Source organism: Panthera onca, chromosome B1 (genome assembly GCF_046562875.1).
Source record: "Panthera onca isolate mPanOnc1 chromosome B1, mPanOnc1 haplotype 2, whole genome shotgun sequence".
Lineage (NCBI taxonomy): Eukaryota > Metazoa > Chordata > Mammalia > Carnivora > Felidae > Panthera > Panthera onca.
This window is the reverse complement of record NC_138342.1, coordinates 16,561,219-16,581,002: the sequence shown is the minus strand read 5'-3', so window position 1 is coordinate 16,581,002 and position 19,784 is coordinate 16,561,219. Positions and strand designations below refer to the sequence as shown.

Below are 19,784 nucleotides of genomic sequence, written 5' to 3'. Positions count from 1 at the left end.
TCACCAGCACTGTGGGCCTGGGCTTCAGCCGAGAGGAAGAAATTGGCAGGTGATTAAACCAATGTGGTCCTGATAGCCCAGAGTCCTAGACCATTCCACAAAGCTGGCTAGGATGTTTGGTGGGTTTTGTGGCAGGACACCCTAACCCACCCTTTCCTGATAAGAGTCATCTAGCTTCTTGTTCTTGATCCAGAACGCTCTGAATCAGACTGTCCACAAGAGAGCATTTTTAAAAAACACCCCTGGGTGATTTTTATGATCAGGGAAGTTTGTGAAACTTGGCTTTGAAAGGAGGATAGTTCAGTCCCCCTCCAGCGGGCAGTTACTGAACATCAGTGTTCCTCCAAGGTTCTGCTCTGCCCCCATCCTCCACCCCTTCATGTTTGTAAATATAAGGACTAAATCAGACTCCCTAAAAATGTTCTCCTGTGTCAGCGGGGACCACATAGCCCCAGTGGGGTGGCAGGTGGGAGGCGGCTTAGATGCTCCCGGGTGACAAAGACACTGAATCATGGTTCTTTTGCTCCTGCACTTTTCTCCCTAGAAAAAGTGCCCACGGGCTTCCATGGGGGGCTTTCTGGAAGGGGCTGTAGGCAGCAGCCGAGAAAGCCGATTTTGTCCCAGCATCCCAAGAGGGGGCTGAGCTGTCTGGCGCAAGCTCCGGGAGGCGAGAGCCGCTGCTTTGGCGAAAAGGGGGCATTCGCCGGCTTCCCAGGCAGCAAACTAGCGCGCAGCCAGCCTGCCCAGCCCGCGCCGCGTCGTCAGCGCGTGGAGCGCGGCCGTGCTCTCCGGGGCAAGTTTCCTGGGAGTGTCCCTCCTCTCCACGGACACAGCAAAGTCCCCCGTTCTCCGACAGATGCTCCCCTCGCAGCCCTAAGTGCAAGGACCCGCTGGCGGCCGCGCAGAGCCCGGAGGCCGGCGCGCTGTGGTTGGGGGGACCCCCCTAGGAAATGCCAGCATCAGCATGAGAGGCTGGACTCCAGCCCAGGTCGGTCCTCACCCCGGGGGGCCGCTGCTCCGCCCGGTGCGTCTGCGAGGAGCTGCTCACTTTTCCCCCTCGCGAGTCTTTGTTCCAAGCCAGAGCTTGCTCGGATTCTCTAATTAACTCCCTCCGCTCCAAAGGGGGCCGGAGGCTGGGATGCTCTGCCAGCTTGAAAGATGTTGACTCTCGAGTGGGAGTCGGAAGGACTGCAAACAGTGGGTATTGTTGTGATTATATGTGCATCTCTGAAGCTGCTTCATTTGCTGGGACTGATTGATTTTTCCGAAGGTAAAGTGGTCGCTCCCACTCTGTGCGGTTGGGCAGGTCTGGTTCCGAACTGGATACAGACGCTGCAGAAGTTGAGGAGGCTTACTTAATACCCAAAGTCAAAGTTTTAAAATATTGCATGCTTGACATGGAGCAGCCTAGCACTGGACAGTTCGTTTCTGTTTACCGAGATATTTGACATTGGGAGGGAGGAGATACTGTACCCGCGGTCTTTCTGTTTGAAAGCTATTGAGTGCAGGGTGATATTGTGGGTTAAATATATTTCCATGGTGCCAAGTTAGGACTCTACTCTGGGGTGGTAATACAGGTTGTTTTTTGGTCATCAAGTTCATGATGGCTACCACGCCTTAATGTCATTAAGAATTCCATTCTCTGGAGGAGTACCCTGATTTGTGAGGGAAATATCTGTGTGTGCCTCATTAGTTAGGAGGTGCGGGGGTGGAGCTGAGTTGTTGATTATGATATAAAATGGGTAAGCGTTTCGGTTAAAATTGAGTTAATGGGTGCTTAGCAAAAATGTGCTTCGAACACTTAATTTGCAAAAGTGTTTCATTTACATTTCCCAGTGAGCCACTTTGCTCGTTTGTCTTTTGAGTGGGAGCTCCTATGCACGGGACATCGTTGTTGCTACCAACAAGTATTTTATCCACCTAATATAAATTTTACTACTCATATCAATTTTATTATTCAAGGATGGGGGTAAAAAATGTTGATTAACTTTGCTTTAACAATTTGAATAGATGTGTGTGTGTGTATGTGTGTGTGAATATATATATATATATATATACATATATATATATATATACACTCTATATATGCACATGTATTTTTTCATGAAATAGTTTTTCTGCTGAAATGACATACTTTGAATCATTTAAACCTCAGCATTCAAGATCAATTCTACATCTAAGCTCTCCTTTCTTCTCAAGCGAAAGATTGGAGTTCCTAAGACACTTGCTAATATTCCTTCTGGATCAGGATTCGATCTTCTATTGCTGAGTTATTTATGACTATTCACTTCTCACATTGTGTGTAATGTTGGAAGATGATGGAAATATTTAGCCTGCCCATGCTTAGCTAAAATGACATCATCCCAAACTACATCCGGTACACAGGTTGTTTCTGCTAATATGTTATAATGGTCAATGTATTTTATCTTTAGGAAGTCTTTTTTTTTTTTTTTAAAGTTTAAAATGTTTGTTTGTTAGGTTCTAACTGTTTAGATCACTATAAGAACGTAAGAAGTTCCCATTTGATTTTCATATCATCTTGTAAGTATTCTCACTCTGTGGCAAGTTCTGTTTAGGCACACAATAGAATAATGTATTGGGATTAAATAAAACTTCAGAAATTAATTTCTTCCTTTTCTCACATTACACGGTGATTGTATTTAACCCCTGGAAGGAAAACAATGCATAAGCAAACTTCTTCAAGTACTACACTATAATCTTGCATTATTTTGAGATTCTGCCTCAGTGTACTAACGTTGTTATCATAATAAAATGCAGATGAGATCATTGCAATTTCTTTGATGGAAATAATTTCCTTCTGTTAAATTTTATCACTATATTAGTTTTTGTTCTCTGAACTAGGTTGAGCCATAGTCACCCAAATTAAGTGCATAATACTCAACATAGCTTGGTTTCATAGCTAGATGTAGCATTCGCTAAAGGAAAACAGCCATGGGGGTATTGAGGAAGTCAACCTTCACAGAGCTATGGGGTAGCACACAGTTCTTTCATTGCCAATGTTGACAAGGTACACGTTTAAAGTCAGAGTCCCCAGGTTTAAGACCCCTACACATGACTCAGCTTTTATTCTTTAAGTTCATTTTTATGTCACTTAAAGTTGACAGTTTTCAGATGAAACCTTCAATTTGACTTCCAACAATATGAAAAGTAGAATTGTAAACGAGACTCCCTCAACTAGAATCACAGAATTTTGAGCTAGTCCAAATGTCTTTCTTGGGATGGATATCCATATTCATATTCTATTACTACCTATATCCATATATGAATCTATATCTCTTATACACACACCTACATATAGATGATGTACCTACACATTTATAGATATTATTTAAAATGTTGAATAAGCTGGGGCAAACTTGGATTCAATATGTAGGCCTTGATCATGTTAAAATACAAAGATATAGGTTACCATCATGCACGAGGTATAACCCATTTTACTTCACAAATCAATCCTTTTTTGTTATGAAGCTCATATTAGAAAATTCTGCTCTAGTTCAACTCTTTCATTTTATGTAGGAGAACAGCTACAGCCCAGAGAGGTTAACTGATTTATCAGAAGGCAAAACTAACTGAAGGAGAAACAGGACCAAAACTAAAGACTACTGAGCACTTTATGGTTCTTTTCCTACTATAACACCCTTTTTACTTATTTCTCTTCCCTAATATTGGAAAAGAGAGTTAATGAAAACACATGTGGGAAATGTTCTGAATTCTGGAATCTTGTCCTGAACTGTCTACTAACACGCTGAAGAATATCTGAGGGAAATACATTCACAAGAAATAATATTACACGCTAGCCACACAGTTTCTGCAAGGCATTGAGCCCAATACAAGTGTGGGACCCAAGAATGGCATTTAAGTGAGCTATGCCTGACCACTGACTGTATCATAGAGTGGAGGCAGGATTAGAACAAAAGCAAGCCAACTGGTGTCCTGATCGTCTTTGCCTCTAAGACTTGCCCAACATTTTGACTGTGACACATAGTCAATGGCAATGAATGCATAATCCAGGTAGAATCCAACAGTGAGATCGAATAAGACCATAAGAACTCTGGCCTAAGCCACCTGTCTGTGTTTTCTAAGGCTGTGGCATATCCAAGCAGAAACAGACTTAGGGTGTATGATCTCCAGCCAGGTGGAGGAATAAGAAAAAGGCACAAAATACAGAGAAAGTCACCAAATATCATCCTTTCTACCTGCAAATGATAAGGCGTCCCAAAGGGCTATCCCCATGTATACTGCTAAACTTTTCACTGACTGCACTAGAAAATACAGCCCAGGATAAGGCCAGGGAACTAACCATTCTTTTTCATGGAGAAATGAAGATGAGACCCGGAGTAGAGCTGTGAGCTTTTAGGCCACGTTGAACTTTTATACTATCCTCATGGCAATGATTCTTCTCTGGTACAACTGTAGAGTATTTTATTTAGTATGACTGTGCATTGATTTACTTAGAAAGCAGTTCTGAGTCTGTTTGAATGAGAGAGTCTATATTAGTGTTGGGATAAAGCAATGCTACCTTAGTATCATCATCTCCAATGGCTAGTGAAAATTAGCCATGGGTGGAAAAGAATAAAGGGAAACATTTCTGCTCCCACCTAAATGAGATTCCGATTTTGATAAAATCTTATTTTAAAAATGTAATTCTCTTTCAGTTGAAATTCAACATTTAGAAAACAAAAGCAATTTGTAAAGAGGATTCAAAAGACTAATGGGATTTTAATATGATGATTTGAGGTTTTCCACATAGCCACTCACTACTAAGGAGAACAAGGAGGAACACTCCGAAAGTGAATCTCACTGTGTCGTAGATTAGTCTATAATATATTTCCTTTTGAGTTCTAAACATGTGCAGATTTCTCTGTTAAGCTGAGACAGTAGAGAGGTGTGCAAGATGAGCATTAAAAGAATGTACCCTCAGTGAACTTACAGTCTAGGAAAAGAAACTAATTACCAAACAAGACAGAAGGGGATGAACTGACATAAGCAAGAAATGGCCTGTAGAGGCATAGATGGGGTGGTGCCTCTTGAAAGGGCTCAGAGGAAGGCTTCATGGAAGGTAACAGTTGTACAGGACTTTGCAATGTGAGAAGGACTTCCCAAATTGGAGGAGGGGAGAACATTCTAGGTTAAGCAAAGATCTTGAGCTGTGCCCCTAAGCACTGACAAGAGGTAGCTTTCATGGATAAGGGCAGTGGCTTTTGCACACATGGGTGTTGAAAGTTGAAATGGGAGATATAGCAGAGGGGGTGACTTGAAGGTCAATGCTAAGAGTGTATGCTTGCTCTTGAACCCGTGAAGAACCACTGATTCAAAGTCTTCCACTTTGGGGAAACAAATGAGTAACGTAGCAGACCACTGTTTTAGGTGGGTCTATCTGGGAGTAGGTGAAGATTTGTAGTAAAATAATGGAAGCAGATGCTAGTAATGCTCTTGGAATAATTCAGGTGAAAGACAATAGGGCAAAAATCTATAGATTCCCTTTCTCAATGAAATACATAATGTGAACTGTCAGTTTCCAGTTTTTCCAGAAATTCGTGTTTAGTATAACATCCTTGGCCTGCACTTGTTCCGGCACAGCATAATTATATTTTATTTTAGGGCAACGTCTTAGACTTTAAATATCTTTTTTAAGAGAAGAGAAAAGAAGTGTGAAGCACACAGAGGTCATAGTTATAGATACGGTAGCGCCACTTACCATAGGAACGTAGCAGTTCTGATATGTATACTGACATCTTGCAAGGTCTTCAATTATTTTGAACTTTTTATTTTGGAAAAAGGCACAGAGAAAAGTGTAGAGAGTAGTGTAATGCACTGCCCCACACCCCTCAATAATGACCATCACTTTGCCATTTGTGTTCCAGCAGTGACTTGCATTTAAAAAATATTTCTCTATTGTCTACAATATTCCAGGCACTCTGCTAGGCCCAGGATACAAAGATGAATTAAAGATCGTCTCTACCATCACAGAACTCTCATTTGTGTAAGGAGACGGGAAATATAAACAAAGAAAAGGCGATGCATTATGCTAGACAGATCAACATAAGTAAGTCCAAGATATAGAAAAAGAATGGAAAGAAATTAAGTCCAAGTGGAAAGGCTAGAAGTGATCAGAAATGACTCCCTGGAGGAGTTGGCTTTTAGCTAGACTTTTATGGATAAAGAAATTTTATCATAGTCATATGCCAGCAATGGTGTATTCAGGGCTCTGGGTAAGGTAATACCATAGACCAACACAGGGACGTGATACACAATGTGGAATTCCTGGAGCAATAACAACAAAAAATGTCAGAGGGAATTAGCACAGGTTTATTCCTTCTCCTTGATGACGTAATTATCCGTGCTATCTACCACAATGCTTGGCGTATAGAAGACACTCAAAACATCACGGGGTGAGCACCATTTAACTGTCACAGAAGAATGGTGCCTGTGCACTTCTACGAACGCTACATAATTGAGGGCCTCCAGTGCCTCTTTCAAGTTTCCATGGTAGCCTGGAAACTGTTGATTAGTTGGCTACATTGTTTTATTTTTTTTATTTTTTTCTACGAGGGAGATTTCAGATCAAAATCCCACTGCAGAGTAGAGATACCCATGTACCAGAGGCATCTGGAGCAGCTGTTCATTAGAACCCCACGGCCATGGGAAATAATTCCAAATGCGATACCCAGCAGTGAGTTGGAAAAGCCCAGCTTACATGGGCTTTGATTTGGCAGGGAAAGTAGCCCTTTCAATTTTACAACTGGAAAAAAAAAACGCATAAATGTACAAGTGAAATTGAACAAATATATATCAAGCACCTACTGTGTGAAGGAGGATAGAGGAAAAAGGGGTATTTTACTGTCCTTAAAAGTTTTCAAATTGAGATTTTTTTTTTTCCAATTAGACTCCAAACATGAATAACAAATCCAAGACTAAAAAGGGTCTGGTGAGAGGGAGAAAGGGTTTTGGAAAACTTGAAGAGAAGAGCCTTCCCATCCAGTTGGAAGTTTTCAGGGAAGTCTGCAAGAAGACACAGTGTGGCATTGAATCGAAAGACTGACAGATAGAAACTGGAGGCTGAATTGTAATTTAGAGAAGAACAGTTATTTCCTGAAATTGTTGTTTGTAATCAGGTTCCTTCTAAAAGTCCATTAATCCATTTAAGACCCCAAGTGTCTGCTCTGGATCTGGCATCATGCTCAGTACTGATTGGTTTGGGGAATATTATTTTTCAGTTTTGCTTACTTTGGGAACCCATTCCCCACCCCAGCTAGAAACAGAGAACTGGAATCTTAACGAGGAGGAGAGATGAAGGTGAAGAAGTTGTACATTTCAATGGCCTCTAGCCAAGGTCATCAGGAGCACACCTGTGGTTGAACAATTTGGCTTCGTTGCTCTTTGCAGAGATGGGGAAGACATACCATGGAGAGCAGTGAAACATCTCGGTAAGGAGGTATTAGAAAGGACTTGACAGTATTTGAGCTTGTGTCAGGGGATTATGATTTGGAAGTGGGGCTTTGCTCTGGATTGAATTAAGTCAAGAAGCCAGGCTAATTCCATGGTCGAGTATCTCAATAAATCTTATCTATAAGCAGTGAAGACTAGACAGAGGCCAAAGCTGTAACTGGCAAAGAAACAAGCTATAGTAACTAGGATGGGGGTATTTGGTCATTTTTGTGACTTACACAGAGTTCATATTTATGCCTCTTCTCACATACAATTACAGAGTGGTCTTGTTTTTGTCTTGATTGATCAAAGGTACAGAGTGATCTTGTCTGATGCTGATATTCTGTGAGATTGGACTTGCTTAAATTCACTAAGGGAACATGAAGGCCCAGTTGATAAAGCAGGGCAGCTCCCTCAGAATGGAAGGGGTCCGTTTTCTCCTCACACATGATCAGAAGGAGGGCAGAGTAAGGTGAGAGGCAGGTGTATAGGGTATATAGCAGACAGATCTAAGTTTAAAGTTTCCCTTCCTGAGCTTGAGTTCCTTTTTCTGTAAAATGAGGCTCATAAATCCAACCTTTCAAGATTGTTCTACGGAATACAAAAATATAAGTGAAACATGTAGCTAGTGCCTTGAATACAAATAGGAGCCAATAAATAAATGCCTTGCTTGTAATTTTGTTGGGATAAGATGTTCAAATTCCTTGAGTTATACCAGTGGTTCTCAAATTTTACTGTGTATCAAAATTACCTGCATGACTTGTTAGACCACAGATTGCTGGACTCTATCCTCAAAGTTTCTGATGCACTAAGTCTAGGTTAGGGTCTGAGAATTCACATTTCTAAGGATTTCTCACTTTAAGCTAACACAGCTGTCAAGGACCAGCGCTTGGAGAAACACCGAGTTAGGCAATAAACCCATAATGTGAGCAATGTGTTCGCGGAGTTCTTTGGCACCTGTTAAACTTTATTCTGGAGCAGTGATGAGACTTTTGTTCTATAGTAAATATTTTAGGCTTTGAGGACATGCTGTCTATTATAACTACTCAACTCCATTACAGTACAGAAGCAGCCGTAGGCAATATACAAATGAATACGCGTGGCTATGCTCTGATAAAACTTTCTTGATAGACATGCAAATCTGAATATCATATAATTATTCTGTCACAAGATATCATTTTTGTAGTTTTATTTTTTAACCTTTTAGATGTAAAACAATGCTTAGCATGCAGAGAATGCAAACAGACAGCAGGATCAATTTGGCCCATCACTGTAATTTGCCAACCCCTCTTCTAGAGCTGGCAGTAAAGGAACCCATTGAGAAGGGATCTGAGGTTGAGGAGTTACTGCTTTTTGGAGACTTGTCTAGATTTTCTGAGCCCTCAGTCTCATTGAATGGAGAGGAGTCTAGTCCCTCTTTGGGGTTTGATGAAATTATCTGCCAAATCAGCAAATAATTTGAATTAGCATGTATGTGTTTGTCCAATAAAATGTGTTCTCTTCCCTGATTCCGCATATTCAGGCCAATGTAGAGGTCATTATATAAAGTAAGGCATCTGCATGATTTTGTCACACAATGAGTCAGCGCTGGGGCTAGACATTTTGGGATGCCCTCTTACTGCTTTTCATTTTAGGTATCGTTGCCTCTAGGACAGGTGGCATTATGCCCTTTCCATTTCTTGAAAATGAAAGATATTCAAATCCTGAGTAAGATCACATTTCTCGAAGTGAGACGGACCTGAAGTCACTACACATCTCTACCTTTCACTGGCCACATGGTCTCAGTCAACGTTTATTTTCCACCTTGACCTCAGTTTTCTCACATGTAAAATGGGGAGAATAATAGTAACTATGTCATAAGAGTATTGTGAGAAGAAAATTAAATATCTGTTAAAATTCTGCTTAGCCCAGTGCCTGGAGCTGAGAGTTCAACAAATACTGAGTGTTCTAACATTAGTATCACGGCTGTCTTTGTTCTTCACATCCATCATACCTGTTCCTAAACATGGTCATTCATTCAGTCTGTTAAAGAACAAAAACTCAACTGAGTAAATAGGAAGGTCTAAATAGCTTTGTTAAATGATTCATGAATCAGGCAGCGTCCCATCTAGCAAGCAGAGGGGGCTCTGAGGAGTTGTATGAAATGCAAGGTTTTTATGGGAAGGAAAGTGGGGCAAAGAGTTAATAGCAGAAGAAAAGAAAGGATTTTTCCAGGCAAAGTCGATTTCCTTAGGGGGAAGACCAAGGAACATTATCACACAGAATAAGTCATCTTCCTTTGAGGGGTGGAGGGCACTCCTGTGACAAATTACTTCATTGGTGCTTATCAGAAAATTCCTGACTGACAGGTTAAAACTTACATTTCTGGGAGAGGTTGAAACTGCAGTTAGTTAAGGCATTAAGCCCTGGTTTGATGACTTGGCCTATGTGACACCATCTTGGGCATGTTCTGTTCTTTTAACAAATTATCCATGAAAGAAACGTTTTTAAATGTAATCCTTGTACCAGGCACTGTGCTAGTAATTGGGAACTGAAAGCACAGATTTGGTGAATAGGGGTTTATATACAAATGAACGTGCAAACACATCGGTTTAGTAAATTGCCCTGGTCTCACATCTGTGCAAGGATGTGTGTGTCCCTCCGGGGACATACGGAAGAGACTGACTAGTCAGTCCTATTTAGAAAGGGGTGGAGGTTCAGGAAGGACTCGCAAAGGTGAGCTTTGAGCTAAATCTGGGTGACACTTTTAGCACTCGGTATCACTCATTCTTGAGAACTACTGACAATTGATCAAACCTATTTTCACATTTTCAAGGATAACTCATGTTGATCCCAGTTTCTAAATCCTGACTCACATTTTATTCCCTTTTCTCCCACAATGCCTCATTTACTCAAATACACCCATATTTCTTCATGTAAGCCCTCACTAGAACCTATTCCCTGTCTTCATATCCTAATCTAAATTCAGTCAGTCTTGATACATGTTATACCACATAACACAATAATAATAAACCTTCATGCACTGTTCACCAAATCACGTCATTTGTGTAATTCATTTTCTCTTCAGTTACCTCAGTACAGAGTCAATTTTCCTTGTATTTCCACTGGGTCCAGAGCAGTAGAGAGTATATAATGGAGCCTCAACAAATACTTATCAGTGGGTTTCTCAGCTCCTTTTTTGATGGACTCTTTACATCAATATACTTTTCCCATCTTAACTGCATTCCCCCCCCCCATTCTCTTCCAATCTGACTTCGTATTCTCACAACAGAAATCTCTCCAAATATGGGGGGACTGAGATCAGGCTCAAGAGCCTTCTGTATCACCTACAACATAAAATCTCCATGTTCTTTGCATCTGATACAAAGATGGGATCAGACCAGTCCCTTCTCTTCCTCCTTCTGCCATTTCTTGTTCCAGGAGCACTGTACTGAAGTTACTTGAATAGCTTCACGCTGTCTCCAGCTGCCACATTTTTGCATATACTGTTCTTTCTCCCCAAAAGCCCTTCCCTCCTCATATTCCTGGAAATGACTTTTCAACCTTCAACTCTTGGATCATATTCTTCCTTCTCTAAGAAGCATTTCTTGGCTTCCTCAAGCATCAAAAGACACTCTGACTGTGGGGCTTCTCTGCCTCTGTGCCCATTTTATGCTCCATTGCTATCAAACCTATATTTCTCAAGCGCTCTGTGCTGTTTCCTGCTTCATGCCTTTGCTTGCATGCTGAATGTCCCTCCTTCTAGAATACAAATCCCATCGGTCTTCACCTGATTAGCTCCTTCTCATTGTTTAAGCTCAGCTCTGGAGCCGTCAGTTCCAGAAGCTTCCCTTGAACCACCTAGTTGGATTAAGTGTCCATTTCTGTTATCCTAAAGTACTCTATCTTAGCACTTCAAACTACATTAAATTCTTGATTTCTATGTCTTTCTCTTTTCCTAAATTTCAAGCACCACGTAGGCAGGCACTTACCTCTGTATTCTCAGTACCTTATGGAAAGGTTGGGTAGATAATGGATAGACAATTTATTCAGAGGTCTTAGTGATAAACTTCTCAGTTTTCACAACATCTTTTTTTAAGTGTTTATTTAAATTCCAGTTAGTTAGCATACGGTGTAATACTAGTTTCAAGAATACCATATAGTGATTCAACAATTCCATACAACACCCAGTGCTCATCACAGTAAGCGGACTCCTTAATCTCCATCACCTTTTACGCCCATCCCCCCACCCAGCTTCTCTCTGGTAACCATCAATTTGTTCTCTGTAATTAAGAGTCTGTTTCTTGGTTTGTCTCTCTTTCTCTCTCTCTCTCTCTCTTTTGCTCATTTGTTTTGTTTCTTAAATTCCACATGAGTGAAATCATATGACATTTGTTTTTCTCTAACTTCGCTTAGCATTGTACTCTCTACCTCCACACATGTTGTTGCAAATGGCAAGGTTTCATTCTTTTTTATAGCTGAATACTATTCCATTGTGTGTATATATACCCCATTTTCTTTACCCATTCATTAACCGATGGGCACTTAGGGTGATTCCATATCTTGGCTATTGTAAATAATGCTGCTATAAACATAGAAGTGAATGTATCCCTCTGAATTAGTGTTTTTGTATTCTTTGGGTAAATACCCGGTAGTGTGATTGCTAGATTTTAGGGTAGTTCTATTTTTAACTTTTTGAGGAACTTTCATACTGTTTTCTACAGTGGCTATACCAGTTTGCAGTCCTACCAAGAGTGTGTAAGTGTTCCTATTTCTCCACATCCTTGCCAACACTTGTTGTTTCTTGTGTTTTTGATTTTAGTCATTTTGACAGGTGTGAGGTGATATCTCATTGTAGTTTTGATTTGTGTTTTCCTGATGGTAAGTGATGATAAACGGCTTTTCATGTGTCTGTTGGCCATCTGGATGTTTTCTTTGGAGAAATGACTTTTATGTCTTCTGCCCATTTTTAATTGGATTATTTGTTTTTTGGATGTTGCATTTTATGTTCTTTACATATTTTGGATACCAGGCTTTTACTGGATATGTTATTTGCAAATATCTTCTCCCATGCCATAGATTTCCTGTTAGATTTGTTCCTTTGCTGTGTAGAAGATTTTATTTTGATGTAATCCCAATAGTTTATTTTTCCTTTGGGTTCTCTTGCCTCAGGAGACATATCTGGAAAAAAAAGTTGCTACAGCCAATATCAAAGAAGTTACTGCCTATAAGTAAGAAGTTACATACCTAGATTTTTCTAGGTCTTTAATCCATTTTGAATGCATTTTTGTATGTGGCATAAGAAAGTGGTCCAGTTTCATTCTTTTGCATTCTTTTCCAGTTTTCCCAACACCATTTGTTGAAGAGACTGTCTTTTTCCCATTGGATATTCTTTCCTCCTTTGTTGAAGACTAATTGACCATATAATTGTGGGTTCATTTCTGGGTTTTCTATTCTGTTCTGTTGATCTATGTATCTATTTTTGTTCCAAAATCATACTGTTTTGATTACTGCAGCTTTATAATATAACTTGAACTCCAGAATTGTGATGCCTCCAGCTATGCTTTTCATTTTCAAGATTGCTTTGGCTATTCTGGATCTTCTGTCGTTCCATACACATTTTAGAATTGTTTGTTCTAGTTCCACAACAGCCTTGAACTGATATAATTTTTAGGGTTTTCAACCTTGACACTATTAATATTTTGAGCTAATTCTTCATTATGGCTGCTCTCCTCTGCATTCTAGGACAATTGGCAGCATCCCAGGCCTCTACCTATTAAATGCCAAGAGCACCTCTTCCTGAACTGTGACAACCAGAAGTGTCTCCAGGTGTTTCCTAACATCCCAGGGGCAGGAAGGCAGACAAAATCACCTCCTCTCATCTTGAGAACCATTGGGCTGAGGTCTGATCAAACATAGTGTATAAGCTTTTTTAATACACATATTTATAAATCATAAAATTAAACTTAAGTTGGGGCACCTGGGAGGCCCAGCTGGTTAAGTGTCCAACTTTGGCTCAGGTCATGATCTTACATTTCTTGTGTTTGAGCCCCATGTCGGGCACTGTGCTGACAGCTCAGAGCCTGGAGCCTACTTCGGATTCTGTGTCTCCCTCTTTCTTTCTGCCCCTCCGCCACTCATACTCTGTCACTCTCTCAAAAATAAATAAACATTTTAAAAAAAGTGAACTTAAGTCTAAAAACATCATAGATTGAAATTATTGGAAACCAAAACTGAGTGTTGAGGAGTATGTTTTTCATTACAAAAGTAATAAACAGTCATCATAGAAATCTTATAAATATATAAAAAGAAAGAAATATGAAGAAAGTACCCTTAGACCCACCAAAGGAAAACACTGGTAATATTTTCTATTTACTTTTAGTTTTTCCCACATAGACTTGTTCCTTTAAACTTCAAAATAATACTTAAAAATTACAAAAATTATAGATTTAAATTCAGTATTAGAGCAGAAGTATTTTTATATTAGCTCACAAATCCTTCATAAATATTTTAATGCCTACATTATATTCTATAAATGTGTGTGTATAAATTACTTACCCTGATTTTAGGACATGGAAGTTATTTGCATATTTTCCAGTATTTGAAAATTTCTTTAATAAAATCTTTGTGTATAAATTGTTTATATAATTAGAATTATGTTCTTTTTTTTTTAAATATGAAACTTATTGTCAAATTGGTTTCCATACAACACCCAGTGCTCATCCCAACAGGTGCCCTCCTCAATACCCATCACCCACCCTCCCCTCCCTCCCTCCCACCCCCCATCAACTCTCAGTTTGTTCTCAGTTTTTAAGAGTCTGGCTCCCTCCCTCTCTAACCTTTCTTTTTTTTTTTTTTTCCTTCCCCTCCCCCATGGTCTTCTGGTAAGTTTCTCAGAATCCACATAAGAGTGAAAACATATGGTATCTGTCTTTCTCGTATGACTTATTTCACTTAGCATCACACTCTCCAGTTCCATCCACGTTGCTACAAAGGGCCGTATTTCATTCTTTCTCATTGCCACGTAGTAGTCCATCGTGTATATAAACCACAATTTCTTTATCCATTCGTCAGTTGATGGACATTTAGGCTCTTTCCATAATTTGGCTGTTGTTGAGAGTGCTGCTATAAACATTGGGGTACAAGTGCCCCTATGCATCAGCATAGAATTATGTTCTTAAGATAGGATCTTAGAAGAAGAATTAATGGGACAACAGAATGAAATGTTTCAAATCTCTGGACATATATGTAAGGGCAAATTGCTTTTTAAAGGAATTGCACAATCCACTTGCCCCATCGTAACGTAGGTATCCCCAGTGGTTTGCACACTATCACTGTGCTATTGGTTAGGGGACATTTTGAAGGTCGACCCTAAAAACCATATTGGCCAGCTCAATGCTAAGAAACTGTCCTAGGGGTGAATTGCTAATGGCTTCTAAGCTAACATTAGGAATCTTATTTTGTGCAGACAGGAAATTTCCATTGTGGCCTGAAGATGTTCTTCCTGTTCTGTTGTCAATCAGGATGCTCTGTCTGTATGAAACAGTACTAGCCTTTCCCAATCATCATGCCCATCTTTGCAATCAAATTCATCAATTTTTCTTAGATGAATTTAAATGGCAGGGAGGGAGAGAAATGTCTCTTGTTAGAGATATACTCAGCTCAAGGAAAAATTTGGTGTGTTTTGTTCATGTAACAAGGTCTAAAACCAAGCATTATAGATCCTTGTCTAAGAAGATATGAAAATCTATCCAGTCAAACTCTCTTATGTTAAATAGGTCATGATAAAGTAATTAGGCACATAGAGTCCCTTTGTGAATTAATGGTAGAGCTTGCTTGCCGAGGCAGAGCAATACTGAGGTTAGGAAACACTGAGCTTTGAAGACAGAAAAGACATAGGGTCAAATCCTGCCCCTGAAATATGCTGGCTGTGAGTCCTATGCAAATCTCCAGACCTGTCTGGACTTCCATTCCCTTGCCCACAAGATGGAAATCACCATAATATGAACTTTATAGGTCTTTAAAATTGTCCAGTAACTTTGAGACAGAAGAGTTTAGAGACAAGGCACTGACTGTATTGTAATTCAAAATTTCTTTTTTTTAAATTTTTTTTTAGTGTTTTTATTTATTTTTGAAGGAGAGAGAGAGACAGAGCATGAATGGGGGAGGAGCAGAGAGAGAGGGAGACACAGAATTCAAAGCAGGCTGCAGGCTCTGAGCTGTCAGCACAGAGCCCAACACAGGGCTCGAACTCACAAACTGTGAGATCGTGACCTGAGCCGAAGCTAGACGCTCAACTGACTGAGCCACCCAGGCACCCCATGTAATTCAAAATTTCTAATGATTACTTTGTCTCCCCTTACATAACTATTGGTAGAAAGGATCGCAGACACTGTGAGCAGAGTTGCCAAAAATACACATTTCTTTTTGTTGATTCTGAATATTTTGTGTTGCAATTTATACTAGGTTGCATGTCAGACAGTTCATAGGTATTTTCTATAACCACTTTTATAGATGAGAAAATTTGTTCAAAGAGGCTACATAACTTGTCTACTTTATGAGCAATCAAACAGTAGAATTGGAATCAACCAGAGATTTCAGAAGCTAGAGCTCACATTTTCTCATTCTGACCTTCCGTATAAGAGCTAAGTTTTTGTTTTCATTTTCTAAATCTCTGTGATACGTGAAGAAATACTCCAACATCTCTGGATTAGTAAAATCAACAAAGTATATTTGGGGCCAGTTACTCTCCCAGACATCCATTTGAATAGAATTAAGTAGGAGTGACTTATATGTGTCAATAAACATCTAATTATTAATGACCTGGTCACAGAAACTCTCTAATAAATAAACAGGAAATAATGAAGATCTGGCAGCAGTGAGGTAAATTGGTGATATGATTTCAAATTTGAACAAATTACAGGGGAAAATGGATAACTATAAAATAATTAGAACACTTGGGGTGCCTGGGTGGCTCAGTCGGTTGAGCATCAGACTTCAGCTCAGGTCGTGATCTCACAGCTTGTGAGTTGGAACCCCGCATCAGGCTCTGTGCTGACAGCTCAGAGCCTGAAGTCTGTTTCAGATTCTGAGCCTCCCTCTTTCTCTGCCGCAACCCACTCGCATTCTGTCTCTGTCTCTCTCAAAAATAAATAAACATTAAAATTTTTTTTAAATAAATAAATAATTTAAAAAATAATTAGAACACTCAGGCACCTAAATAAATAGCCACATCCCACATCTGTCTTCACTATACCCAGCAATTCCTACATATCACTGGTGCATTGAAGAAGAAATTACCAGAGGCTTCTAAACATCACCTGAGTAAGAAGTAGGGTGAACACCTTGCTGCAAATGTTCAAGGAGACACGGAGTGAATTAGCCAAATGCATTCCTCATGACAATAGGTGATTGTCTAGCTAAAACTCTCTTTGAAAATGTACCTCATTAAAAATGTGCACAAAAGTTCTAGGTCCCTAATAAGATTTTAGACTAAAAATATCATGCTCCAAATGGTAAGCTGGCCTCAATATTGTTGTATATCTCTTTTATAATACATCAACAATGAAGCTCACACATAGCTTAGCATTTTATAGGTGTACTCGAGGGAAAACACAAAATCAGCGAAGAAATCCCATAGTTGCAAATTCTTTGTGAAGTTCAGAGTTGACCTGTCTAGTTAATGTATTCAAAAACACACATTTTACAATAATAGGAACTATTCTTGCTAATGGCTGTTTAAGGTGAGCGGGGAAATTTTTCCATGAAGACAAATCTCTTCACCCCACCCCACTCCAGAGGGACCTGAATATGTCTGTTTTTAAGGGGACAATTTAAGCCCCGGAATAATTATTTAAGGAAAGTCTGTCAGCTACTTTCAATAAGTTTTCTCAGGCTGGGAATGGAGGGAAATATTTCAAGTCGGTAAAAGTGGTTTGAAACCGTGTTCCATGACAGCTACACCATGAACTGCCTCGTCTTAGAGAACTTTCCACTCACTTCATTTTGAATGGTGTCAGTGGGGGCGTTCCTTAAGGTGCCATGTTCTTCGCTCTTGGACCTGGCTTATGCTTTGCATGGTAAGCCACAGACAGTCTGCTGATGTTTCAAGCACATTATGTATTCTGACATATCAAGAGTATTAGTCTGAAGCCAAACTCACAGATAAGCAGGGATAAAAGATAAGAATTGACTAACTCTGGTTATCCTTTCCTTGATTTGCTTCTTCTTGTTCCTTCTTCTGAGTGCTGGGGCACTGGAGTGGCTCAGTCGGTTCAGTGTCTGACTCTTGACTTCAGCTCAGGACACAATCTCATGGTTCCTTCATTCAAACCCCGCATTGGGCTCTGTGCTGATGTTGCAGAACCTGCATGGGATTCTTTCTCTCCCTTTCTCTCTTCCCTTCCCCGCCCCCCCCCCCCCCCGCCCGAGTCTCTCTAAATAAGTAACTAAGTAAGTAAATAAATAAATAAATAAATAAATAAAGCTGGGTTCTGATCCCATTAACATGTATCTATGGTGGGAGAGACTAGAGGCAAATCCCAAGTAGAGGGTTGATGGGGAGCCTGGGTGGCTTGGTCGGTTAAGCGTCCGACTTCGGCTCAGGTCATGATCTCACAGTCTATGAGTTGGGCTCTGTGCTGACCGCTCAGAACCTGCAGCCTGTTTCAGATTCTGTGTCTCCCTCTCTCTCTGCCCCTCCCCTGTTCATGCTCTGTCTCTCTCTGTCTCAAAAATAAATAAACGTTAAAAAAAAAAGAATAAAACTTCCAAGCAGAGGGTTGAAAGTTAAATTAATTACATTATTATTTCATTCTTTTCACCCTCTGTTGGTTAGAGAATTTGATTAAATAGAATTAAATAGAACTATGTAGAATTATTTAAAGTGTCATGAAATTAAGTAAACAAATGAGAGATTTCCCCTCCTCTCGACCCTGTATGCTGCTAGAGAATATTTGTGTACTGTACCTCCTAATTAAAATGATCTTCCCCCAAATTTTCTAGCATAATGATAAGTCTGACTCCGTAGGTGAGAATTAGGCTCCTTTACATTTCACTTGGCCCTGTCCCATCTCAGCATCAGTTACTCCATATTAGCTCTGTTTTTCCTTCAAAGATGAGAAAATATTTAAATATTTATTTCCGATGATATCAACTAAGCACTCAGTCTAGTCAATATTCACAACGTTACTGCTCAAGGAGAATAAACATGATGAGCACAAAACAGGCTTAACAAATGGTTCCAAATAATTTTTGTGCCAGAATTTTAACCCAGAGTAGCTGGAGAAATCATCAGAAAAGAAGATGAAGGCTAGAATGTTCACTTAGTTATTGCACCCCCACAAAGAAAAAAATTGCTTAGCTTCAGGCTGAAGAACACTCACTTTCTTTTTTTTTAATTTTAATTATATTTTTTTAAATTTACATCCAAATTAGTTAGCATATAGCGCAACAATGATTTCAGGAGTAGATTCCTTAATGCCCCTTACCCCTTTAGCCCATCCCCCCCTCCCACAACCCCTCCAGTAACCCTCTGCTTGGTCTCCATATTTAAGAGTCTCTTATGTTTTGTCCCCCTCCCTGTTTTATGTTGTTTTTGCTTCCCTTCCCTTATGTTCATCTGTACTGTGTCTCAAAGTCCTATGGGGCGCCTGGGTGGCTGAGTCGGTTAGGCCTCTGACTTCGGCTCAGGTCATGATCTCATGGTTCATGAGTTTGAGCTCCAAATCGGGCTCTGTGCTGACAGCTCAGAACCTTGAGCCTGCTATGGATTCTGTGTCTCCCTCTCTCCTGCCCCTCCCTTGATCACTCTCTCTCTCTCTCTCTCTCTCAAAAATAAACATTAAAATTTTTTTAAAAGTCCTCATATGAATGAAGTCATATGATATTTGACTTTTTCTGACTAATTTTGCTTAGCATAATACCCTCTAGTTCCATCCATGTAGTTGCAAATGGCAAGATTTCATTCTTTTTGATTGCCGAGTAATACTCCATTGTATATATACCACGTCTTCTTTATCCATTCATCCATCGATGGACATCTGGGCTCTTTCCATACTTTGGCTATTGTCGATAGTGCTGCTATAAATATAGGGGTGCATGTGCCCCTTCGAAACAGCATACCTGTATCCCTTGGATAAATACCTAATAGTGCAATTTCTGGGTGATAGGGTAGTTCTATTTTTAATGTTTGAGGAACCTCCATCCTGTTTTCCAGAGTGGCTGCACCAGTTTGCATTCCCACCAGCATTGCAAAAGAGACCCTCTTTCTCTGCATCATTGCCAACATCTGTTGTTGCCTGAATTGTTAATGTTAGCTATTCTGACAGGTGTGAGGTGGTATCTCATTGTGTTTT

General features: G+C 39.9%; 1 protein-coding gene across 3 annotated transcripts in view; it reads left to right on the top strand.

Moving 5' to 3' along the window:
- Nucleotides 1-19,784, top strand: part of KCNIP4 (potassium voltage-gated channel interacting protein 4) — a 1,157,282-nt gene that overhangs the window by 930,546 nt on the left and 206,952 nt on the right. Inside the window, exon 1 of one of the 3 annotated variants that reach the window (XM_060655341.3) lies at nt 815-1,270. The exons of the other annotated variants lie outside the window; for them this stretch is intronic. Coding sequence (XP_060511324.1) covers nt 1,159-1,270 — 112 coding nt within the window. The 5' untranslated portion in view covers nt 815-1,158. Of the gene's footprint in view, nt 1-814; nt 1,271-19,784 lie in introns of those variants that run through there. 3 annotated transcript variants of the gene reach the window in all.